Genomic DNA, 25918 nt, shown 5'->3' with positions numbered 1-25918 from the left:
AGGGTAAAATTTTTAACTAACAGATATCACCATGAAACTTACCAAGTTTATCACTTACATTAAGACAAATATTTTTTGTATTACAAGTTTTGTCAAATTGTATGTTTAAATATGTAAATTAGGCAATATCTCATTAAATATGCGCTAATTTGCATATCCGAAATCTGAACAATGGATAAAAGCCACTTTCAAAATTCTTGTTTTATTTTGTTGACATACTAGAGTCAGAAGTTTTTACAGAGGGGATTTTGGATATCTCTCTTTATCACTCTGTAAATGAGAAAATACTATAGCCCTAAAAATTCAAATATCGTTGTGTCTTTAGGAGTAAAAGGTTGTATAAGAGCCCGAAATCTCCACTTCAGCAGCACTTACAGACACCAAACCTTCCAGTTTGATCCCTTTCTATATTCTGAAGGTTTTTACAGAGGGGATTGTTGATATATCATTCATAGCCTGATTTATACAACATTTTACTCCTAAAAACACGACCAACTTGAATTTTTAGGGCTATAGTATTTTCTCATTTACAGAGTGATAAAGAGAGATATCCAAAATCCCCTCTGTAAAAACTTCTGACTCTAGTATGTCAACAAAATAAAACAAGAATTTTGAAAGTGGCTTTTATCCATTGTTCAGATTTCGGATATGCAAATTAGCGCATATTTAATGAGATATTGCCTAATTTACATATTTAAACATACAATTTGACAAAACTTGTAATACAAAAAAGATTTGTCTTAATGTAAGTGATAAACTTGGGAAGTTTCATGGTGATATCTGTTAGTTAAAAATTTTACCCTATTCACCTGTGGTGTCTCCTCAGGCTTCCTATCCATCTTGGACGCCATCTTGAAAATAACACCTTTCTAGTGGCCAAATTTTGGTAAACTTTTAGTATGTTATTAAGGACATCTAATACTATAAAAAACAACTGAGAAACCTTTTGTTAGAATTTGTTTAGGGTCAAGTCATATTTGTACCTGACTATATGAAGTGAACATGAGTTTGATCCCTGACAGGAAGTGGACTCCACACCGCCGGTAAAAAATGCTCTAAAAATCTTTATTGTTCCAGAGAATATTGACAAACAGCTGGAAATCCACCGACCAATGAGACGCTCTGATGGTGGTCGAACACTTCGGCAACAGAAGAAAGAAACCACAGAAGAAAATTTTCTTACAGACGTTTATAAAAAAAAAAAAAAAAAAAAACTACAAGAAGAAAATAATTTACAAAGAAGGTTTAAACTCCGCCCCCTGATGGGAGTGTGAACTTTGACCTTTAAATTGACATCTGACAGACAGAGCTACAACTCAAATAAACTTCATGGTTTCCATCTGAAGGTAAAATGCTGTGGACCGCGCCCCTCGCCGTCTCCGTGACAAAAAAACTGTAGAAGAATAGAAGAAGTGAGTCCTGATTGGTCGATAATGTACAAATATCCTACAAGTCTTATTTTGTTGGTTGTGAGACAGGAGGCTGGCAGGGCTCTCAATCTCGTCATAGCAACCGTCTGCGAGTTGCAGCCTCACGCAGCAGTAGCGAATCAGAGTGGGCTCTTCCTATTGGTCGGGTCTGAACTTCTTTGGTCCGCCAGGTTTACTGAAACACAAGAGGTTGAAAAAAGGGACACGTCACAGGTCTGATGCTAAAAGCTCCTGAAACACTGAATGCAAAAGCAGCTGAGGTTTCTACACCATCAGTCACAAGGTTTAAAGGGACAGTTCAACATTTTGGCAAATTGGCCCATTGCTATAATCCCTATAGTCATAGCAGTAGGTTAGTTACCTTTCATTGTCGGTGCAAGCTGTTTTTAGAACGGCGGAGCAGAGCCGTGAGCTGCTCAGAGCTACGCTACGGAGGCAAATGGAATTTCTTGGTTTCCCTCATCAAACTCATGAAATACACAATCCAACAACTCCAAAACGCTCTGGTGGACAAGTTGTGACCTGCACATTCACCACGCTATGAGATAATAACACAACGTTACCAGACAGAGATGTTTTAGAGGGAAATTCATGCAAAACCACTCCCATCGTCAATGGGACAGAAAACCCAGGAGGAGGACCCTGGTGGCCTGAATCTTTCCTGCAGCAGTGAAGTGATGGCAAACTCTCAGATCATCACCATGACAACACTGTACTGCATTTTCTGAGAGGAGGGAGACACATGATGATGACTACTGTACACCTGAAGCACATGGGCTGTGTTCCGTTTCAGGAGCTCAGACGTTAACAGGTGCTGTAACCCTCTGACCTGGGTGGTGAAAAAATCAATTACTAATTAATTGGGATTATTGAGTGGATTATAAAATTTCCAAAAATTAAATATTATTGCTTTTTTTTTTCTACATCATAATACAAACCAGGGAATACACAGTGACTGCAGTGACTCCTCCAGTCACTGGCTGTCATACAGGATTTAACTGCAGCTCCATCTGGGCCAACAGGAGTTCTAAACTTGACGACAGTCTGCAAACACACTCTGCTCCGTTCGTCTTTGTAGCGGTTTAGCTCCGACTCACGTATCCAACTCTCGACCACTGGACACATTACGTCTCCGCTCCGTCTCGTCTCCGGAGCCCAGAGCAGCTGGAGACCCCAGATCACAGATCACGGGGAACTACGCGCCAACGTGATAACAGCCATGTGTAAAGTGAGACGTAAACGTGAACAATAGATCGCTTTGCCTTTCTATGGTCGATGTGCTGTTCAACTTTTTTTTTTTGACTGTGCAGACTACATCTAAAACAAAAAAATAAAATAATAATAATAATAAAAAAGGAAAAGCAATAATCTGCAATAATCAAAAATCGAATCGATAATCATTAATAATAGAAAATCGGTTGGTGATTGAATCGCGACCTCAATAATCGTAATCGAAGCGAATCGGGAAATCGGAACCTATAGTGTCAACTGTTACTTTGTGTGATGGTTCTTACAAGTCTGGAGCAGACCCTGGTCTCTTCACTGCTGGTTTGGCATCTTTCCCGGTCTCTAGAGGAGAAACACAAACACAGTGGATCAACAGGGTAGAACTCTCCTCTGAACTTAAAAGATCTAGTGTTCTAAGACCTGGGGACTGTGACTGGCCTTTAAACAAGTACAGTGTTGTGGCCTTTACTACCTTAGTTGCCCGTTGCCAAATACTACGCAAGTGGAAGAGCTCAAAACCCCCATCCCATGTCAGGTGGATCAGAGACATTATGTTTCACCTTAAGTTGGAGAAGATCAAATTCACTCTGAGAGGTAATAAAGACAAATTGAACAAGGCTTGGATGCCTTTTCTGACTTACTTTGACAACATTACTCATGTCACAAACTGGGACAAGTAGAGTACAGATTGCATTTAAATTTTGACCACTGCTTTTTTTTTTATTATCCCATTCAATTATTTTACCTTGTCTTATTTATTTTCTTGGTATTACAATTCTATTTTGTTATTGTATTTTTAAGATATTACATTGTGTAATTTATTACTTCCTTTTCTATTTGTATTTCCTTTAGAAGATCTGGGAACATGGGCTGGAGAGGGAGGGAAGGGGGGGAATTGATTTGTACACATGTTTAACTAAAAATGCCAATAAACAGATAAAAAAAAAGATCTTGTGTTCTGATTCAGATCTGGACCTCTCACCTTGTAGCCACCGGACCTGAGTGGCCGGCCCGTAGCCCTTCTGGTTGCGAGCGGCGATGCGGAAGATGATGGCGGGTTTGGTTGTGTAGTCGATGTGGGCGTTGGCGAGGCTGGAGGCCTGGACCAGACAGGATGGGTTGGGACCACAGTAGACCCTCATGAAGGCCAGCTGAGCGGGACCGGAACCTGAACTGGAGGTAGCCTGACTGGACTGGATGGCCAGGTACACCGAGTACTCCATGATCTTCCCTGACGTGACGGCGGGAGGCTCCCAGGTGAGCTGAGCTCCATCCATGTTCTGCAGACCCACAACCACAGATCAGGACATTCAGGTTTCACAGAGGAGACGGGTTCTGACAGCAGGGGGTCGCCCCCCCTGTCATGTTCTGTGTGAGCTTTGCCTGTATTTGTGTTGTTTTTCTCCGCCCATTGACATTTAAAAGTAACTCATTACCTTGCGTTTAATTCAAGCTTTTATTTTGAAAGGCAATTTTAGTCACATGACAGTGTTGTGCAGAGTATGATCAGGAAATGCGTAGCTTCTACATGCGGTCTGCTTGCAGCTCCAGCTATTATCTTTTTCCTCCCGCTGCTTGTGTCTACGAAATTATCACTTGTGAGTATTGTTCACGATTTTAGTTAATTATGTCCTTACACAGATTCCAGTAGTGCATTTTTTAAATATTATATAAATGTTTATTTTATTCCCATGTGTAAATTGTGCTAATGCTAAGCTAACAACTAGCCTACAGCTATTTGCATTATCATTCCTGTGAATGTATTACGTTAGTTTAGTGACAATTAGGGATGTCACGATTATAGATTTTCTTTGTACGATTATTGTCAGAGAAATAATCACGGTATTACCAGGGGTGCAAACTCATCAGGGGTAAAAAAGGTGACAAGATACCGACTCCCTAGGGGGGTCAGGGGGCATGCTCCCCCGGGAATAAAAAAAAAAAAAAAACAACTTTAAAGGTGAATTTACAGTCAATTTTAGCATGAGACTAGGGTCCAGATTTACTCAGGTTTGCACAGCTTTTGCTCCTGTTAAACCTGCACAATCTGTCTCTCTGTGTTTGGTTTTGAAACATGTGAAGACAGACTGATTGGTTCATTGTGAAACATTTATTTATTGATGTAAATGTGTTTTCTGTACGTAGGCTATGCTCCGAGGCAGTGCTGCTCTTTCTGTCCAATAACACACATGAAGCTTAAAAATGCCATAGGCTACATAAAACATATTAAGCGGCAATATGTATTTAAAAGATGTTCAAGCAAACGGTTCGGTTCACGGTTTTGTGGTCATAGTTTTCGGTTCGGTTTGGTTTACTTTGATCGTTGGGAAAATCAATAATGTCTTGTATATTCTGGTTAAAATTGAAAGAATGAGGCAGTCTGACATCTGATACATCATTGTGACAGTCTGAGGTTAAAAGTAGCTGAGATTCTGGTGGCAAAAGAGTAGACATTGATAGTTCCAACATTATTTAATTTATTGGGCAAAGAAAGTTATCTAACAAATGCTAAGAACAATTAGATATTCACTGAAATATATAACCTATATTTATTAATTGTGGTTCTTACAAAAAATATTTTAAAAATCTTATAAAATATAAAAGCTAAAATGTCTCTTATGCTCTGCCCCTTTAATTAGTGCATACAAAATAATTTAACTTTAGCCTACTACTTTTACAACCACATTATTTAGCAGCAACATAAAGTGAAACAGAGGCAGAGGTGTCCTGCCACAGTCAGTCAACCTCCTCCTCCTCCTCCTGCTGCTGCACAGGTCGCACTGCAGCTAATAAATGCTAAACGCGCTAATCGCTAATTGGTCGTGACCGCGATCATCACACACACGCGGTCCCACACAGCACCTATACAATGCTGCTGTGCATCTTCTAGCTCCGACTCTTTCACTCGCCATGCTCACAAACGTTTCCACAAGTGCCCAGCTGATACACTGCTCTGCTTCTTCTTCTTGTTTACCTATAATACATCCATGTTGTTTACCCATAGCAGCCATGCTACAGGGCAGATTAACACACAGGCATGTATAGATGTCGCACTGTACAGCCCTAGGTACTCTTTATAGAAGCTTAATGTTGGTCTCATTGATTAAATCTAACAACTGTGGCAGTCGCGTTAGTTACCGTAGTAGTTAGTATGAAAAGTGAAGCTTCAGGTGTGTATTGCTGGACAGAAGAGGAGCGCTGCCTCCACTTGTTTTCATCCAGATAAGGTGCACGCGCTTTAAAGAGACAGGTGCATTGCCTTGCCTCGCCTCGCCACATACCCCCCCCCCCCCTCAAAATTTTTTTTATTGCGGATTTACACGAATCACACAAATGACCCATTTGGGATCCAAAACGGCGAATTTTGCCGAAAGGTGACGAGTTTGCACCCCTGATTACGATTATCACGATTATTATGCATTAGCCTAATTAATTTCACAACATATGAATGTGTAAAATCAAACACAGTCAAAATATAATTACATTACAAATCTTTACACTAAATATTGTAAGTATCTACTATTCATATGTAACCAATTATTAATCCTCAAGGGGAAGTGTTTTAAATATTCAAATCATTGTCATCTATACCAAATGTTTAAGTTTATTTTAATTGTTTGTTTTTTTTTTATCACAAATGAGACGCTAACATTTAAATTTCTACCATGTTACGTTAGGTAAATTGCCCAGTATTTCTTACATTTACCTTAACTTTTGTGCACATCTGCCTCTGTGTTTCCAAAATAATCTTTTTTGGAAAGTGACGGTATTTAAGAATCTTTACGATTAATTAATTGTGGCGTTTAATACCGCGATTAATTGTGAAAACAAGTAATTGTGACATCCCTAGTGACAATACAGTAATTATTATTTTTCTGTATCATTTCAGTTTTACAAAAATAGTTTCAAGACCTCAGTAGAGGCCCTTCAACTTCATTCCCGCCTCTGAGTTTTTCTTGGAGCTTGTTCGCTATCTGTCAATTTGTGTATAGTCGCACACTGAGGACAGAATACTCCCTGTGCCTCACCTTGCTGATCTTGATGGCGCAGGGCGCTCCGGGGAAACCGGGCAGGCACGTTTTAAACGCCGACACCTCCGAGTACGCCCCGCGGCCGCAGATGTTGATCCCAGCCACGCGGAACTTGTAGGCCGTCCCCGGCTGAAGCTCCACTCTCCTCATCTGGGTGTAGTCAGGCATGATGCCCGAGTCGTCCTGCAGGTTAACGCCATCAACAACAGTGTCAGTGACCCCATCCAGACCCAACCTGAACACACCCACTTTATGGAGAGTGAAGCTCTTACGTCGGCCACGCTGTCGTCATATGGGACGTAGTAGTGAGACACCACCATGTTGGTCACCTTGACGATGCCGACGTCGTACCACCTGCTGTCCTTTGCGGAAGACTTCACCTGGACCCCCTGACACAGTGCACACAGACACACACACACCATTAGTTGTGAGGATTCTCATTAATACAGTGCATCTTGTTATTATATAGAACCTGCTGTATTCAGTTTGCTGTTGGTGTGTTGTGAACCTCTGGTCCCGCCATTCAGATGGTCACAGTGTTCTGGCCAATGTTGGGCACGTTACTTTTTAAAAAGTAATTAGTTATAGTTATATAGTTACTTCCCCACAAAAGTAACTGAATTACTACATTATAAAAGGGAAATGATTATCTCGAAAGGTAACTATTGGTTACTTTTTTAATAAAAAAATGCTCATGGGGTGTCGAGTGGCGCTAGGTTGAGCAGGCGCCCCATGTATAGAGGCTACAGTCCTCGCTGCAGGCAGCCCTGGTTCGAATCCCGCATCGGGCGGCTCTCTCCTGCACGTCACTCGCCCTCTCTCTGCCTCTCCATTTCCTGTCTCTTTCAACTGCACTATCTAATAAAGCATGATCTGATATCCCAAAGTAATTAACAGCCCAGGACCGCTGTTATAACCAACTGGTTAGAGTTAGTCCTGGGCTGTTGTTTACTTGGTGATATCAGATCGTGCATCCAATAAAAAGGAACAAAAAGCCAAAAAATATACTTAAAAAAATAAAATAAATAACATGCTCATATGTCAACTAACCTCCCGTTTATCTGGAACTAACCAACTCACTCAGTATTTCTGTGTGGAGGAATACTGAGCTGGTTAGTTCCAGATAAACGTCCTTTTTCCAATTAGTTGATGGACTGAAAAAATTGTGTAGGCTATATAACGTACACTTTAACATATGTATTATTTTAAACTGGGACCTCGAGTCAAGTAACAGAACTTTTAATTGATAGTATAGTCGAGAGAGACAGGAAATGGGGAGGCTGGGATTCCATACGGGGCCGGCTGCAACGAGGACTGAGCTAAACCACGCCCCGGTGGCGCATTTTATTGTCAGTAGGGCTGCACGATATTGGAAAAAAATGACATTGCGATATTTTCATTTACTGCAATTTTCCGTGATAGTATATTGCGATATTAAAAAATAACTTCAATCAAATGATTAAATTTTTTTATGAGATTAGGGTTAGGATTTATGGGAGATTTCCTGATAATCATACATCAACAGAGCAAGCATCTTGATGTAAATAAACAATCTTTGGCTGATCATGTGACCGCTCACAGCTCATCATGTGACGGCACCCGGGTCTCCTATTGGACACCCGATCTTACCGGCTTGACTGCTCGGCTTCTACCATGGATCTATGGCTTTTACAGACACACCGATGGGATCGGCGTAAAGCCTGAAGTCTCCCAGTCTTAATTAAAAAAAAGAATTACGTCGTTTTTTTCCGTTATGGAAATAGACGCGAAAGAGTACGACAATACCTCTGGCATCACTAGCGATGACGCCGAGGGTGAAGTGGCCGCTGCTCTGTGACTGACAGGCGGATACTTGTAAACAAGCAGCGCAACACGTGCTTTCCCTGAGTGTGCGTATGGGGAGGAGGGGAGGGGGGGGTGAGGGGCGACGCCACTGCCAGGCTCCTACTCAGTCAAGTGAGGGGGAGGGAGAGAGAGAGAGAGAGAGCGTGGCGCAAGGAGCTGGTTCAGAGCTTTTCTGAAGCGAAACAAAAGTTGAAATGTTGAAAAACAGAGAGGGAAAACATTGCGCATGCACACATCGCAATGTATGATGTAAAACGATATATCGTGCAGCCCTAATTGTCAGTAACGGTAACAGCGTTATAACAGGGAAAACAGTAACTTTTTTGATGACTGTTACTGAAAAAAGTAGCATTGTTCCTTTATAACGCTATTATTCCCATCACTGGTTCTGGCAGATGCTTCATTTTTAACTTAAACACAAGTAATTGCTGTGTTGTTGTGTGTTGCTGCAGCAGCTTCCTCTCACCCCTGTGCTTGCTCCGATGCCATTGGTTGCATCGTTGACTGAGGCGGCAGCTTGGGGTTTCGTTGGGCCCGCCATCAGAGGAGGGGCGGGGCTAAACGTGCTGGCCAGTCGGGCGACGGCGCTGGTTACGGCCGAGGACGAGAGCTCGTGGCCGTTGCTCTCTGCTGCCGGGTCATTGAGGCTGTCGGCCGGAGCCAGGCCCTCTGGAAACAGGGTCAGAAAACTTTAGTGGACGCAAGCGGGACCCGGTCCAGGCCTCGAACAGACGCTGGTCTATGGCAAGCCATTTTAACATTTAAAGCCGGACTGGATATGTGTGGTAGATATCTGTAATTCAGTTTTGCCTACGTCTTTCTGACTAGTCGTAATTACATTTTGAATAGTCAAAGCCTAGTCAAAAAGAACATTTCAGATATCTGCAACTATATTCTTTCTATCCACAATTGTCATTTCAGATATCTGCAACTACATTCTTCCTAGGACAAATTACGTCATTTTTGCCGTTCATGTGTATGGGGTTTGTCATTACAGATATCTACAATTCAGTTGCAGATATCTGTGTGAATTACAGATATCTGTAACTGAATTACGACTAGTACTAATTCCAGTTTGAGCTATCTACAATTTGATTATGACTAGTCATAATTCCAGTTCAAGATATCTTTAATTCACCTCAATTAAAGATATCTACATGTCCCTTTTCGGATATCTTAAATTAAGTTTTGACTAGGCGAAATGACGTTGTAGATATCTGTAACTGGAATTATGACTAGTCAAAATGACGTTGTAGATATCTCAAACTGGAATTCGTACTAGTCGTAATTCAGTTACAGATATCAGTAATTCAAATAGCGGATATCTGCAATGACAAACCCCATACACATGAATGGCAAAAGTGACGTCATTTGTCCTAGGAAGAATGTAGTTGTGGATATCTGAAATGACAATTGTGGATAGAAAGAATATAGTTGCAGATATCTGAAATGTTCTTTTTGACTAGGCTTTGACTATTCAAAATGTAATTACGACTAGTCAGAAAGACGTTGTTGATATCTACAATGTTAATTCCAGATAGTCAAACTTAGCTTTTAAATGTTAAATCCGCTTGCCCTATCTGGTCAGGATCAGATAAAGGACCGTCTCTCTACCTGTGGGCACGCTGCTGTGCTGGGGTTCTGGTTCTGCTGGTTCTGCTTGGTTGTGGAGGTCCTGAAGCTGCTGCTGCTGCTGGACCAGAGCTGCCAGTTCCTGCTGGGTCAGGACGATGGGGATGGACTGATCCACGTCTGCTTCACCTGCACAGAGACAGACCGGGGATTTACTCAATCCTCAAAGTGAAGGTGTCTGTATGTATGTATGTATGTATGTATGCGTGTGTGTGTGTGTGTATTACCGATGTGTGCTGCTGCTTGTAGTACAGCCTGTATCGTTGCCTGCTGAGCTGCGTGCTCCGTCACGGTCAGCTGATCCGAGGTCAGTCCTGTCGTCATGAGGGTCGCCCCACCGGATACCACCTCACCCAGGTCCCCTTCTGATGACATCAGCTCCTGAGGTAGACCGCTGTCTGACGTCCCCATCTGAATGTGGGGCGGGGGAGGGGCAGGTTGATATTACTGTGTGTAAGCTGTGTCACGGTTCCTTTTCAGCTGCTTCAGTCTGACAGACATGTTATCACACCATGCACTCATACATCCCCTGTCCAATTCATGACCGGTACCTTATTTTGTACATTGAACCCTGTTTCTATGTTTCTTCCTCTCTCAGCCCCAGAAGTCTGATTTTTTTTTTCTAATTAACGTTTTTTATTGATTCCACATATCAATATTTAACATTTCACATATACAATTTTCAAACAGTATACAACAACTTCTCCACCAGGGAGCAGAGACATAAACATACATTCTCAAAGAAAGTTACCGTAGAGTAAATTTGAAGAAATAAAAGAAACACTTTTTCACTCCTGTCCTTATTTTTTTTTTTTACATCACTCTTACACCTTTTCTCCTGTTGGAGGGTAAATATAATAAACATATGAACAATTAACAAATTTGTAGCCTGAACCAAGGGGATCAGTAATCTACCATACGCACTGTCCTTACTGCACAAAATCTGCTCTCAATGGAGACACAAAATTAACCCAGTTTTCCCAGTAATTTTTAAAAGTCTCTGTTTTTAGTCTAGTTGAGAAAGTCACCAGAAGTCTGATTTAAAGATGTGCAGTCTACGGCTCTGACTTATCTATGAAATAATCTCTGACATGATTAGAAATGATGACAAATTAATTATAGAACAACGAAAAAACATGTTGTTTTTAAACCACACCCAAAACAGCTCTCTGCATGTTACTGTGTGTGTGTGTGTGTGTGTGTGTGTGTGTGTGTGTGTGTGTGTGTGTGTGTGTGTGTGTGTGTGTGTGTGTGTGTGTGTGTGTGTGTGTGTACGTACCTGTACTGCTGTCTGGCTGTCCTCCACGTGAACCTGCAACACCGACTGGCTGTTTGTGTACAAAGGGTTTGCTCCCTCCTCAGCAGCTGCTGTCACCGTGGTGACAGCCTCCGCCTCTGATGATTCCACCCTGTCTTCTCCGACCATTGAGGATATCTCCTGCAGTCACACACACAAACCATCAGAAGAAACCTTTTTTAAATAAGTCCAGCTGATCTTAGTCTATATGATGTACGCAGGGTATAAAATTTTCTTTTTTTTTTTTAAGTTTATTTTTTGGGCATTTATGCCTTTATGGATAGTACAGTTGAGACAGACAGGAAACGGGGAGGCAGAGAGAGGGGGAATGACACGCAGTAAATGGTGCCCGACGCAGGACTCGAACCAGGGCCGACTGCAGCGAGGACTGTGCCTCTATACATGGGGCACCCGCTCTAACCACTACGCGACGCCCCATAAAATTTTCTTTTTGACCTACCTGCCAATGGCAGGTAATGTATGAAATTTTACCGGCCAAAATATGTTTTCACCAGCCACTGAACTGCTCACAACACAAAGTCATTAAAATCAGCAGTGTTTCCCTCGTTGCATTATAGTTAGCTGCCTTAACAACACAAACCTGCCTCCTAAACTACATTGTTGCAATAAATATATACTAAAAAATAGGTTTAGGCATTAAGATTAGCTGATGGAATGACAACAGACATTACATAAATAGGCTTTCAGAGGAAGATACAGTGATGTGAGTTTTGAAATTTAATAAACTTAACATAAGTGGTGTGAACACAGGTTTTTGTTTTTTTAAATATAGATTGACTACTGTTCATCCTACAGTAGCATATAGAAGGATGCAACTTTCCAGATCAAAAACAACAACACACCATAGTTGTTGTTTTTACAGCACTATACAGGTAATACTCAGAAAATTAGAATATCGTGAAAAAGTTCATTCACTTCCCCATGATTGCGAACTGTACTGAACCAGACAGAGAGCTTTTAAAGGCTCAGGAACCCTTTGCAGGTGTTTTGGATTAATTGGCTGACGAGGCTGTGACAATTTGAGCTACAACATTGAACTTTTTCACGATATTCTAATTTTTTGATTGGGGTTTTCATAAGCTGTAAGCCATAATAATCAAAATTCTAACAAATAAAAGCTTGAAATATCTTGCAATGCCTGTTATGAGTCTAAATAATATATTCATTTCACCTTTTAAGTTGAATTACTTAAATGAATGAACTTTTTCACGATATTCTAATTTTCTGAGTATTACCTGTATTTTACAGATAAATCAATTAGATTAATACTTATGTATCCAACTGGACACCTCAACCTAACAAATTACATCGCAGGCTTTGTGAATGGAGAGTGGAGAGTCATGTCACACATCTGACAGGCCACAGGAAAAACTCACCGACACAGTTTACAACAAACTGAGAGTCAGTGTCACTGTCGAGCCAAGTGTTTGAATTTCTGCCACTCTCGTCTGTGATCAAAACACAGAGTTCCACCTGATCACGGGCATCACGAGTCGGCACCGCTTCACGGGATTGCGAGTGGGGTGATGCTGCATTCAAGTGAATTTGGAAATACGAGACAAACCCGGTCCCGTATTGATGCAAAACAGGACGAGGTTATTTAATCTGCAAATACGGGGTGATTCCATATTGTCAGGGGCATGTGGTAACCCTGGTAACCCTACCCCTCGCCACATGTCGCCACATAAACACGTTACCACAAGCTAACGTCGCTTGCTTCTGACTGGTGGGTCTAGGTAAAAAAAAAGTAATTTTCTTGAAAACTATTAAAATGGATTTATAGTATGTATATATAGTAGTATATAGTATGTGTATGAATGTGTGTGTATGGATATATTTGTGTTTTATTACCCTTTTTTTTTTTTTTTAACTTTTACCTATTATTTAATTAACTAATTCATTTATTTATTTTATCTTTTTATTTCTACTTTAGAATTTAATTCCTGTTTTAAATTGTTCCCCATTTTTTTTCCTTTTTTTAAATTTAATTTATCAAATTTTTTTTTTTTTTTAAATGTATCATTATTATTACTACTACTACTACTACTACTTTATTTTGTTATTTATTTAATTATTTATTTTAATTGTAACTTATATCGCTATACGGCCTGTCATTCATTTATTATATGAAGCCATATGTCAGGAAATGTTCTATAAAATGAATAAAATGTTTAAATAAAAAGTTCTAAAAAATAAACAAGTCCAGCTGCCTTCAGCTTCAGCACTTAACTGAAACCATCGGAATCATCCACTGTGTGTGTGTGTGTGTGTGTTTCAGTGCGTGTCACTTACAGGTATGGATGGTCCGGGTGTGGGCGTTGCCTGTGTTACTGTGGTAACAGCTCTACTCTGACTGACTGTGGCTGAGGAGACGGAATCAGACGAGGGGCCGGGGTTCGTGGAGTCCACCTGCAGACTGTCCCCGTCCTGCTGAGCTGGAGACACAGGGGACAGGAAGTTAGGTTTCCAGGTCATGTCCAGGACTTTGTGTTCCATTTACAATTCAAGTCTTTTTAGAGTTGTGGAAAGTTGTCTCGACTGAAACAGTGCCAGCTTTTCTAGGATCTGGCCTCATTTCAGCAGCTGTTCTGTAGATGTGTTAGCAGGTTACCTGTAGCTGTGGTAGCCGTGTTTGTGGTGCCGGTCTCATGGGTCTCACATGGTGGATTTGAGCACACCTGCTGAAACCATAAATATAGGGTTTTAAAGCCCAAAATTGATTATTTTGTTCAAAAGAATGGTTGCGATGTAGAACCTCACCGCTAGATGGGAGTAAAGGTCTTTGCACACTGAGTCCGTTTTTATCGCAGGCGTTTTTCGCATCCGTCATCCGACAAAAAACGTTACGCACAGGCTCCTTGCACACTGAGTCCGTTGCGTTTTATTCGCATGCGTTTTTATTTTGTGTTCCAAATTTCGGAGAGGGAGACAAAATCGTCACGCAGTGATGCACTTTGTGGTTCTCTCACTTGTTGAGGAATGAAAGAGAAAAATTAAAATATTGTGTCCATCCTGAGAGGACACCAATCTGCCTGCTTGTTAATGAGCAGCAGAACTATCATGACCACTTCAACAGTTTATTATAGGATGTCAGTGGTCCAGTTTGATAGATATTGATTATTAGCTCACAGAAGACGGACAATTTCCATGATCCTGAACAGCGGCTGGCGCGCACACACAGACTCAGCGGTGAACAGCGGCTGGCGCACGCACACACACACACACAGACACCCACGGATGCGAAAAACGCATTAAATCGCTTTGTTCCGAAAACTTTTATGACGGACGAAAGTTTCGGACTCGGTGTGTATAAACATGATCGACACAACATGAAGTCGAATTTATTTTTTGACGTGCGACAATTTCAGACGAAAAAAACGGACTCAGTGTGCAAAGGCCTTAATTCCTACACAATATCACTTTAACAATTTCACATATGGATTCATCTGTGGTCTCACCTGTCTGAGTCCTCCAGGTCCTGCTGTGGTAGCGGTGTTTGTGGTGCCGGTCTCGTGGGTCTCACATGGTGGATTTGAGCACACCTGCAGAAACCATAAATATAGGACTTTAAACCTGGTTTGTCTTTAAAGGAATAGTTCAACATTTTGGCAAATTGGCCCATTGCCATAATCCCTACACAAGGTTCCTACACATTTGAAATTTCCAAATTCCATACTTTTTCCAGACTTCTCGGTAAAAAAAAATCAAATAATTTGCGATATTTAAAGCAGAAGTAAGTGATATATTTGTGTTAATATAAGTCTTAAATAGTTATTTCTTCCGACAGCAATCACTTACATAGAGTGTTTGGACTGAAACACGGGTCTGTCAGTCACTCTGCTCTGCTCTGAGCCGAAGAGAAAACATTTATCGTATCCTACAGTTTTTATCCAATGAGGAGAGAGAACGGCATGCAGGGTTGTGTGTGCAGCCAAGGAACGCCGTGAATGTGGTGACGTAGGGACGAGGACTGTTATGGTGCGTTCAAGGAAACTCGTATTTTTCCGACCGTGAAGTGGTACCAGTTCGATCTGGTACGAGTTCACCGGTCGGAAGTTACGAGTGGCCGTTATAGTGACTTTCACCGGTAAAACAGGTCGGAAAAACACGAGTGGGTTGCCTGGAACGCTACAAAGTCGTAAGTTGTGACTTGAAGCTGTAATTTACGATTTCAAAAGCCTGCCTGGAACGCAGCATTAGCGAAAACGACCGGACCACTTACTTCTGCTTTAAGTAAATAGATGTGCATAATATAAAAAAATAATTTCCAGGAGATTGTAGCTAGATACAATAGCGCATACAAAATAATTAACCCAAATAATTTCAGATAAGACCAAACCAAGATAAGATAAATAAAATAAATATATTTCCATACAATAGTTTCCATTTTCCATACTTTTACAGACCTGGAAATGTATAAAATCAAATTCCATACTTTTCCATACTTTCCATACTTGCGTAGGAACCCTGCCTACAGTTTAGGCAGTAGGTTTGTTACCTTTAATTGTCGGTGCAAGCTGTTTTTAGAACGGCGGAGCGGAGCCGCAAGCTGCTCAGAGCTACGAATTTCTTGCTTTCCCTCATCAAACTCATCAAATACACAATCCAACAACTCCACAATGCTCTGGTGGACAAGTTGTGACCTGCACATTCACCACGCTATGAGATAATAACAGAACGTTACGAAAACAACTCTGTCTGGTAACGTTATTATCTCATAGTGTGGTGAATGTGCAGGTCACAACTTGTCCACCAGAGCGTTTTGGAGTTTGATGAGGGAAACCAAAAAATCCCACTAGCCTCCGTAGCGTAGCTCTGAGCAGCTAGCGGCTCTGCTCCGCCGTTCTAAAAATAGCTTGCGCCGACAATTAAAGGTAACGAACCTACTGCTATGACTGTAGGGATTATGGAAATGGGCCAGTTTGCCAATATGTTGAACTATCCCTTTAACAGTTTCACATATGGATTCAGCTGTCATCTCACCTGTCTGAGTCCTCCGGCTCCTGCTGTGGTGGCTGTGTTGGTGGTTCCTGTCTCATGGGTCTCACATGGTGGATTTGAGCATGTGTTTGAAGCAGCCTGCTGAGCTGAAGGCTGGTTGGAGCTCACCTGTGTGGGAGAGGGGAGGAGCCACAGGTCAGGATACAAGTACTGGGGCCTCATTTATCAAACAGGGTGTAAAAGTGCTACTAAATCTTGACGTACGACGAAAAGCCAAAAATGGCATACACCCAAAATATTTACACCCTTTTCAGATCTATCAAACTGTGCGTACGCACAACTCTCCGCAATTTCCACTGATAAATCTCACCAGACCCAAGAAAAGTGCGGATGTGAACACGCCTCATATTCCGCCCTCTAAACGGCCAAACACAACCATATATGGTCAAAGCAAATCAGTACGCGCATATTAAGTAGCCATGTGCGCTCTGGAACTTTGTGGAGTGACGTCAGTGGAAGACGGTGAAGACAACGGACGGAGAGCGGAGAAAGAAGCGGAATTTCTCTGAAAGCGGGATACATGGCAATATCATTCAGAAGAGATGATGACCCCCATCACCACCACTACTTCAAAAAATCCTAGCAGAAACACTGTGTACTCCCTCGCACACTGCAGTTCTCTGACTCAGCAGCGGCATCGCCAATTCCTCCTGTTCTTCAAAAAGGGTGTAAATCCCGGTACACCAGGGTCAGAGTGGGCGTAAATGTACGCACTTTTTCCCGCCAGGTTTTGGCTTGATAGATCCCAAATTTGGCGGAGAAAAGTGCGTACGCACAAAACGGGGGGGAAAAGGGTGTAAAAAAAGGTGTATCCACAATGATAAATGAGGCCCCAGGTGTTATTTGTCAGTGTAGGTGTGACCAGATCTGAGCTGGTTCAGTGTTAGTTCTGGTCCCATCCAGCCCACCAGCCCGCACAGAGAATGGGCTCTATGCACAGCTCCACCACTTCCTGAATTTAAGGCAGGTCCTTCATTTCCTGTCTTACATTATTGGACCAACTGATTAATCCAGGTGTGTCTGAGTAGTCACAATGGTCAGACACACCTGGATTAATCAGTTTGTCCAATAATGTAAGACAGGAAATGAAGGACCTGCCTTAAATTCAGGAAGTGGTGGAGCTGTGCATAGAGCCCATTGGTCCGGCTCGTCCCAGATTGGGACCGGTTTTGCTTCTATCGGATGTCAGATTGCTATGTTTACATGCGCAAAATTTCTTTTCTAAATTAAAACCTTGAGGGATTGTAAAATCTGAATCCGCTGTTTATATGGGAGCAAAATCAAATGATCCGATCATGACGTGTGTGTACAAGCACCAAGTTTTATTCAGAATAGCAGCATTTTGACACGTGCAGAGTTGTCTGATTTCCCTAAAACAAGAAGTTGTACTTCCTCCTGTGCTGTAAACAAACCAACAATGAATAACGCGTGAATAACCGTTAACTGATAACATAACTTTGAGCGATTAATACTATCGGTCAATTTTTTTTATTAGCACCATATTTCGATCAAATCATGGTGGCATGTTAACACCTACAGACTTTAACTCGTGCCTTCAGTCTTATTTTGCAGCAAAACGTTACGCAGCTCAGTCCACGTGAGGGACGTTGGCATGCACCGTCCTTACAGGTGACAAACGGTGCTGCTAAAAAGAAAAGAAAAAGGACGGCGCTGCGCTCTGCAGCCGGCTCATGTCACTCACCTGCAGCTGAGCCCAAAGTCGCGATCGGAATAAGTGTTTACACATGGACGCGGTTTGGAATAAGGATCAGCATAAACCACCCCTCTTTATCGGAAACTATTTCTTTCCGATTGTGCCGAATCAGATCATGACGCATTGTTATTCTGAATATGTGTGTCCATGTAAACACAGCTGATGATGGCCGCCTGTCTCTCTCTTTACCTGGAGCTCTTGTCTCATGCTGGACGAGGCCACGGTGGCGGTGTTGGTCGTCCCCGTCTCGTGGGTCTCGCAGGGCGGGTTGGAGCAGACCCTGGTGCCGCCGCTGCCGCCGATGCTTGCCGTGGCGACAGTGGCCGTGCTGGTCGTTCCCGTCTCGTGCGTTTCGCAGGGCGGGTTGGAGCAGACCCTGTTGTCGCCGCCCATTGTTGCCATGGCGACGGTGGAGGTGTTGGTCGTCCCCGTCTCATGCGTCTCGCAGGGCGGGTTGGAGCAGACCAGCGTCACTGCAGCATCATTAGTGACATCATCAACACCAGATACACCAACAGTACGCAGGATATTATGGGCTGTGTGAGTGAGTGAGTGAGTGAGTGAGTGGTCTGAGCAGGGTTTGTAGACCTGGTCCTTGTACCTGTAGCAGTGTCTCCCTCTACTGTAGTGGTGGTGGCGCTTGTGCTACTTCTAGGTTCTTCTGAAGTAGGCGAAGCCATGATGGAAACTGGCAGATCCTGGACCAGAGGCTGAGCCTCAGCACCGCTGGGAGTTGTGATGAGAGTCACCTGCAGAGGGGAAATGGTATCAATACAAGCAGACTACAACCACTACTACTGCAGTAGGGGAGAGCCGGGTCCAAAGTAACATTTCTCAAATTAACGTCATTTAAAAAGATAGAGTTACAGAGAGAAACATGTTTTTGTTGTGATCACTATCTCACATGTGTCTGTCTCTATCAATACCAGGTGTTATTTTGTAAAAATGTGAAATGACGTTGGTGTAATTTGACTTTGAAGAGAAGCTGCGCTTTGTTACTTTCGTCCCGTACAGCGGGGACGAAAGTAACAGGGGGTGGGTCAAAAGTAACACGAATTGTTCTGAATTATTAAAAAATGTCTGACAGTGCCCTTGTTAATATGTGATTACACACACATTGTTACCTTTCATTTCATTTAATTTCAGAATGAACGATCAATGACGCTGATTTGGATTTTTTATCTTTGTAGACCAGCTCATTAACATGTTCCTTTGCTTTAAATTCTTGCTCTTTTCTCTAAATTACTGTGTGAATTCTTGTAAAATATAATTGATTCACTTTTTTTTACTACACTGACTCCCTTGGGACTCGGCCAGAACAGATCTCTGTCGTCCTCCTATGCTGTCCTGGTCCACCGAGACTGGACCACCTGTTCCACTGGTCTCTGTCTCCTCCTGTAGTAAGGTATCTACATGTATATCAGGGGTGCAAACTCATCAGGGGTAAAAAAAGGTGACAAGATACCGACCCCCTAGGGGGGTCCGGGGGCATGCTCCCCCGGGGAAATTTTTTTAAAAACCAACTTTAAAGGTGAATTTACAGTCAATTTTAGCATGAGACTAGGGTCCAGATTTACTCAGGTTTGCACAGCTTTTGCTCCTGTTAAACCTGCACAATCTGTCTCTCTGTGTTTGGTTTTGAAATATGTGAAGGGGGTCTTCAGCCTTTGCAGGTTTAGCATGAGCAAAAGCTGTGCAAAACTTAGAGAATCTGTCCCTTGATGTCCATCAGATGAACCTTGCAAACCTTGCCTTCAAACTAAATAAAATTTAATACAGACTGATTGGTTCATTGTGAAACATTTATTTATTGATGTAAATGTGTTTTCTGTACGTAGGCTATGCTCCGAGGCAGCGCTGCTCTTTCTGTCCAATAACACACATGAAGCTTAAAAATGCCATAGGCTACATAAAACATATTAAGCGGCAATATGTATTTAAAAGATGTTCAAGCAAACGGTTCGGTTCACGGTTTTGTGGTCATGGTTTTCGGTTCGGTTTGGTATACTTTGATCGTTGGGAAAATCAATCATGTCTCATATATTCAGGTTAAAACTTTAAGAATGAGGCAGTCTGAAATCTGATCCATCATTGTGACAGTCTGAGGTTAAAAGTAGGTGAGAATCTGGCTGCAAGAGAGGAGACATTGATAGTTCCAACATGTTTTAATTTATTGGGCAAAGAAAGTTATCAAATGCTAAGAACAATTAGATATTCACTGAAATATATAACCTATATTCATTAATTGTGGTTCTTACAAAAAATATATCTTATAAAATATAAAAGCTAAAATGTCTCTTAAAGCTCTGCCCCTTTAATTAGTGCATACAAAATAATTTAACTTTAGCCTACTACTTTTACAACCACATTATTTACCAGCAACATAAAGTGAAACAGAGGCAGAGGTGTCCTGCCACAGTCAGTCAACCTCCTCCTCCTCCTCTTCCTCTTCCTCCTGCTGCTGCTGCTCAGGTCGCGCTGCAGCGCTAATAAAAGCTAAACGCGCTAATCGCTAATTGGCCGCGATCGCAATCATCACACACACGCGGTCCCATACAGCAACTATACAACGCTGCTGGAGCATCTTCTAGCTCCGACTCTTTCACTCGCCATGCTCAAAAAGTCGCGTTAGTTAGTTAGTCTGTATTAAAAGTGAAGCTTCAGGTGTGTATTGCTGGACAGAAGAGGAGCGCTGCCACCACTCGTTGTCATCCAGATAAGCTGCATGCGCCTTAAAGAGACAGGTGCATTGGCTCGCCTCGCCTCGCCTCGCCTCGCCGGCCCCCCCCCCCCCCCCCCCTCTCAATTTTTTTTTTTTTTTGCGGATTTACACGAATCACACAAATGACCAATTTGGGATCCAAAACGGCGAATTTCGCCGAAAGGTGATAAGTTTGCACCCCTGGTATATACAGTCACATTGTTTACATTAGCCGTGTTTCCACTGCAGGAACTTTGGGGTAATTTTACGGGGCCAGCCCCGTTGGTGCGTGTTTCCACTGCAGGAACCTCCCCCACAGGGCCATTTACAGGAACTTTTACAGGGGCCAACGGAGTACCTACTCCAGGGTAGGTACTCCGTTCGGCCCTGAAAAGCTCCTGGGTGGGGCTCGAGGTTAACCCGGCGCTGATTGGCTAAAGCTAGAGCAGGCTCTGACGCTACCAGAAAGCACCAAAACAACCGGCATTTTTAAAAGGGGGAGCAGAAGGAGAGCATTAGCCTAGCAGACACCGCTGTAAACAACAAGAAAACAGCAGGAAGATGTACACAAATGGACCGACGATGAGGTGCAGGCATTGATTGCAGTCTACGGCACCGGAGAGATTCAGAGGGGGTTTGAGTCATCGCGGCGAAATTAAAATATCAGCGCACCTCGACACACTGGGGATCCATCACGCCGCAAAACAATGCCGTGAAAAGTAAAAAAAGTAAAAAAAAAAAAAAAAAAAACTCAAGCAGGATTACAATCAACCGCCATGTGCACACACACACAAACCAGAAACGCGGCTACCAACTCAGCTCCTTCCATCCGTCTTCGTTGTTGTTATGATTTTTGTGCATGTGCTTGTGACCTGCCTGGGTGACGTCATGGTCGAAACTGTCGCACAGCGATTAAGCGGCGATCAAAACTCATGACGTCGCCGCGGGGTCCGACTCTGCAGTGGAAACACGGCCACAGAGAGGGCCGAGTGAGAGGACGGTTCCTGTAGAAGTTCCTACCCCCTCCCTTTACCAGGAACTCCTGCAGTGGAAACACGGCTATTGTGTGTTTTAATCCCTCCTGTATCACACAGTGTGACCGCGGCACCGGCAGGGGGACAGACAGGCTCATTGTTAATGTGCAAAGGGACAAAACTAACAACTATTACTTTTGTCCCAACAGTGACTCCTGAGCTGCTTCTATACTGAAAAACTCTGACATGTCAAACTGTAGGATGTAAACACAGCCGATCGACCGAAAAAAAAAAAAGACTGCTCGAGTGAATTTACTTTCCGTCATTAAAAACAGGCTCTTGAATGTGACTCGGTCACAGTGAGACTTTCCTCAAGTTTTCTAGCAGTTCTGTTAGGTCATATATGATGGACATGCTGAAAGTTAGACATGTCAGAATTGTTTGGACTTGGAGAAAATTGCTTGGTTACTTTGGACCCGGCTCTCCCCTACTCCTACACCTGCAGTCCCAGCTCTTGTTTTACCTGCTTGGGTCCTGCTACAGCAGCCGTTGCTGTGGTAACCTGGCTAGCCAGTGAAGCAATGGTTGCCATGGTGGTAATAGGCGTCGCCAGGGAGGCATTAGCAGCAGCGACAGCTCCACCTGCCACTGTTGTGGAGACGCTTCCTGTCCCTGTTCCCAGACTGGACACACCTGCAGAGACAAGGACACCGACAGAGACACAACCGTCAGACACTCACAGGGAGGGGTGTGCGCTCACACACACACGTGTTAAGTCGGATGCATTGTTGCAGTGTGTGTTTACCTGTGGCTGCCTTGACGACCATAACGGTAGGTTTGGAGCCCACAGCCCCTGGCGACAGCAGTCTGACTCCGCTCATTGGGACGGTCCTGAGGATGGTACCGGGCATACCTGGAGCTCCTTTCAACACCACCTGGACACACACAGACACACACACCTTTCTAATTCCCTTTCACTGATGACAGAAACCAGGCTTCAAGCTTTCATGGTGTTTCAAGCTGCTGCAGGATGGAAGACTGCACATGAGATGTGTGGTTCACTTTAGTTCAGTTTATTTCTTGCTCATCAAGTTGATGTGTTACGTGTGTGGCGCTAGGGATGTCACGATTACTTGTTTTCATAATTAACCATGGTATTAAACGCCACAATTAATTGATCGTAAAGATTCCTAAATACTGTCACTTTCCAAAAAAGAATATGTCGGGACCGAATCGGCAGATCAGACAGATACTGGTCCATTTACCTAACGTAACATTGAATTGGTAGGATTTTAAATGTTAGCGTGTAATTTGTAGAGCTGCAACAACCAATCGATTAATCGAACAATAATCGATTATTAAATTAATTGTCAACTATTTTGATTGAATAGAATTGGGTTAGGGTTAGTTGAGTAGTTTTTTTTAAGAAAAGAAGTCAAAATTCTCTGATTCCAGCTTCTTAAATGTGAATATTTCTGGTTTCTTTGTTCCTTTATGACAATAAACTGAGTCTCTCTTTGGTTGGTGGACAAAACAAGACATTTGAGGACGTCATCTGGTGGTTTGGCAAACACTGATTGACATTTTACAATATTTTATTGACCAAACAACTAATCGACTAATCGTTTAAATAATCGACAGATGAATCAATAATGAAAATAATCATTAGTTGCAGCCCTCATAATTTGTAACTAAAAAAACGATTAAAATAAACTTCAATATTTGGTATAGATGACAATTAATGACCTTTATATTACAAACACTTCCTCTGGGGGATTATTGGTCATATATTAAGAGATATTAAATATTTTGTGTAGGGGCGGTGCGTGGTGCAGTGGTTAAAGTGGCCGCCCCATGTAGAGGCTACAGTCCTCACCACAGGCGTCCCCGGTTCGAATCCCGTGTCAGGCAGCCCTTTCCTGCATGTCATTCCCCCTCTCTCTGCCTCCCCTTTTCCTGTCTATCTCTACTATGTGCTATCAAATAAAAGCCAAAAAAGCAAAAAAATATACGTAAAAAAAAAAAATATATATATATATATATGCTGGGAAAGCAGCGCTGAGAGGCTGTCAGCGCTAAAAACGCGTCTGGTGGACACGGCCCCTTACTCATTCAATTCTGGTGCCTCCAAAGAACCAGTTTGCTTTTCCACTGGTAAGAAGCTAAGTCAGAGCTAAGCCTCCACATAGGAGCTGCTCCTGTCTTTGCTGCCAACTACAGTTATACAGGGATGCAAACGGGACAGGACCAAAAAAGAGAGGAATTGCCTGGCGGGGGGGGGGGGACCCCCGGAGGAACCGGTTCTTAGCTCTAGACCAGCAAGGAGTTTAAGAACCAAGAACCGGTGCTTTTTTTATTTTTGTCGCTGTCGATGGTATCGCTCCGAAAAAAACGCTCCGACGCTCCGTCGCTGTCGCTCGTGAATTTGGCACAGAGCCACAGACTCGCATTTTCGCTTTGATGACGTCATGCCCACTGCCATGTGTCTCTGTTTACACCGGCACCACCGGGATTACGGCAGCCAATCAGCGCTGAGCGGCGAGCGACTGACGGCCGGAGAGTTGGGATTTCTCATCTCGAGCGACAGGAGCGACTCGAGCGAAAAAACGCTCTGACGCTCCGTTGCTCCGACGCTCCGTTGCTGTCGCTCCGAGCCCCAGCGTTTTTTCGCCTGGGCGATTAAACGCTCAATAGCTTGTTTGCATTGACTTAACATGTAAACTCGACGCTCGTTCTAAAAACAAAAGGTCCAGTGTGAACGCAGCTTTAGGTGATGAAAAAGGAAAGAACCGGTGCCAAGTCAGGAACGGGCTCCGAACCAGCTTGGTGGAAAAGGGGGATCAGATAAGCAGATGAAGAGGATGGATGGTGTGTGTGTGTGTGTGTGTGTGTGTATTACCTGTGTTACCCCCTGCTGACCGCCTGCAGTGATCTTGGGGACAGTGCTGATGATCTTGCCCATGGTTCCTGGAGTCAACCCTTTGGTGGTCAGGATGGTGATTGGACTGTTTCCACCTGCAGGGGGGAGGGGCTTAACTCAGTCAATCATCAAACTTCAAAATAAAAGCTTGGCTGTTGAGGTGGATGTGGCTCATGTACCTGCCCCCCCCTGCAGCGCAGACATTGGGATAGTCTTGATGATGGTGGTTCCGGGCTTGGAGGTTGTCGGGGCGACGCCCAGGATGGTGGGTTTGCTGGTAGTGGATCCGGCCTGCGGAGTGCTCAGTATGGTGGTCTGTTTACCGTCTGCTGATGTCACCAACTTGAGGATGGTTCCTGCTGGCAGGGCGCCCTTTGTCTTGAAGAAAGAGACGTGATGGGTTCAATCAGTAGAAACCAGCAGAACACCAAGCAGAAACCAGCTGCATTGTGGATAGGGATGCACATTTTTAATTTTTTTTCTGACCGATAACCGACGCTCGTTAACCGATTATTAACCGTTAACCGATAAGATTAAGACGCTGGCAGTGCATGGCCAAAATAAAAAAATGTATCACTCCAATTTTTATTTTTTTTTTTGGCCGTTAAATACACATGTGCGCTGCGACGGCTGATCAGCGCCACATGTCACGTCTACTGTGCTCTGTCTCAGCTGATTGTGCTCAGATCGTCCAATGTAGAACTGTTTTTATACAAAGTGCAGCCAAACACCAGGCTGAAGGAATAGCAGAGCTCCTCTGACAGCTGCAGGAGAGCTGCAGGTGAACAGGCTGGAGAGTAGCGACGTCCTCTTTTTTTTTTTCTCTTCAGCGCCATAGTTACAGGTGCTACACATCTATGTCTGTGTAGTAGGGCCCGACCGATATGGATTTTTTGGGGCCGATGCCGATGCCGATTATTAGGGGGGAAAAAAATCCGATAACCGATTAATCGGCCGATTTTTTTTTTTTTTAATAAAGTTTTAAAATTGTATTAATTTAAGTAATATCTATATATTTTATATAATATATAAATTAGGGCTGCCCCCAAATAGTATACCAAGCACTGGTCTTGGTCGCAGGAAAAAAAATACAACATTTGGAGCCCTGTCTTGTCAAAATTAAGT

General features: G+C 43.0%; 1 protein-coding gene across 2 annotated transcripts in view; it reads right to left on the bottom strand.

The window, feature by feature from the left end:
* Positions 1-1044: 1044 nt before the first annotated feature.
* The window catches only part of hcfc1b (host cell factor C1b), a 39410-nt gene continuing 14536 nt past the window's right edge, over positions 1045-25918 (bottom strand). Inside the window, exons 13-31 of one of the 2 annotated variants that reach the window (XM_085780774.1) lie at positions 24973-25171; positions 24773-24888; positions 22679-22808; positions 22397-22566; positions 18800-18947; positions 18388-18671; positions 16467-16592; positions 14942-15025; positions 14095-14164; positions 13776-13918; positions 11445-11603; positions 10393-10576; positions 10148-10294; positions 9000-9202; positions 6961-7077; positions 6686-6871; positions 3640-3937; positions 2945-2999; positions 1045-1605 (exon numbers count right to left, since the gene is read on the bottom strand). In XM_085780774.1, the coding sequence (XP_085636900.1) occupies positions 1566-1605; positions 2945-2999; positions 3640-3937; positions 6686-6871; positions 6961-7077; positions 9000-9202; positions 10148-10294; positions 10393-10576; positions 11445-11603; positions 13776-13918; positions 14095-14164; positions 14942-15025; positions 16467-16592; positions 18388-18671; positions 18800-18947; positions 22397-22566; positions 22679-22808; positions 24773-24888; positions 24973-25171 (2859 nt within the window). In that variant the 3' untranslated portion in view covers positions 1045-1565. The remainder of the gene's footprint in view (positions 1606-2944; positions 3000-3639; positions 3938-6685; positions 6872-6960; positions 7078-8999; positions 9203-10147; positions 10295-10392; positions 10577-11444; positions 11604-13775; positions 13919-14094; positions 14165-14941; positions 15026-16466; positions 16593-18387; positions 18672-18799; positions 18948-22396; positions 22567-22678; positions 22809-24772; positions 24889-24972; positions 25172-25918) is intronic. The other variant, XM_085780775.1, reaches the window with a different exon arrangement.

This window comes from Trachurus japonicus, chromosome 7, assembly GCF_045865225.1.
Source record: "Trachurus japonicus isolate A0001 chromosome 7, Traja_1.0".
NCBI lineage: Eukaryota > Metazoa > Chordata > Actinopteri > Carangiformes > Carangidae > Trachurus > Trachurus japonicus.
Note: the sequence above shows the minus strand (reverse complement) of the source record. Positions and strands in the feature narration are given on the sequence as shown.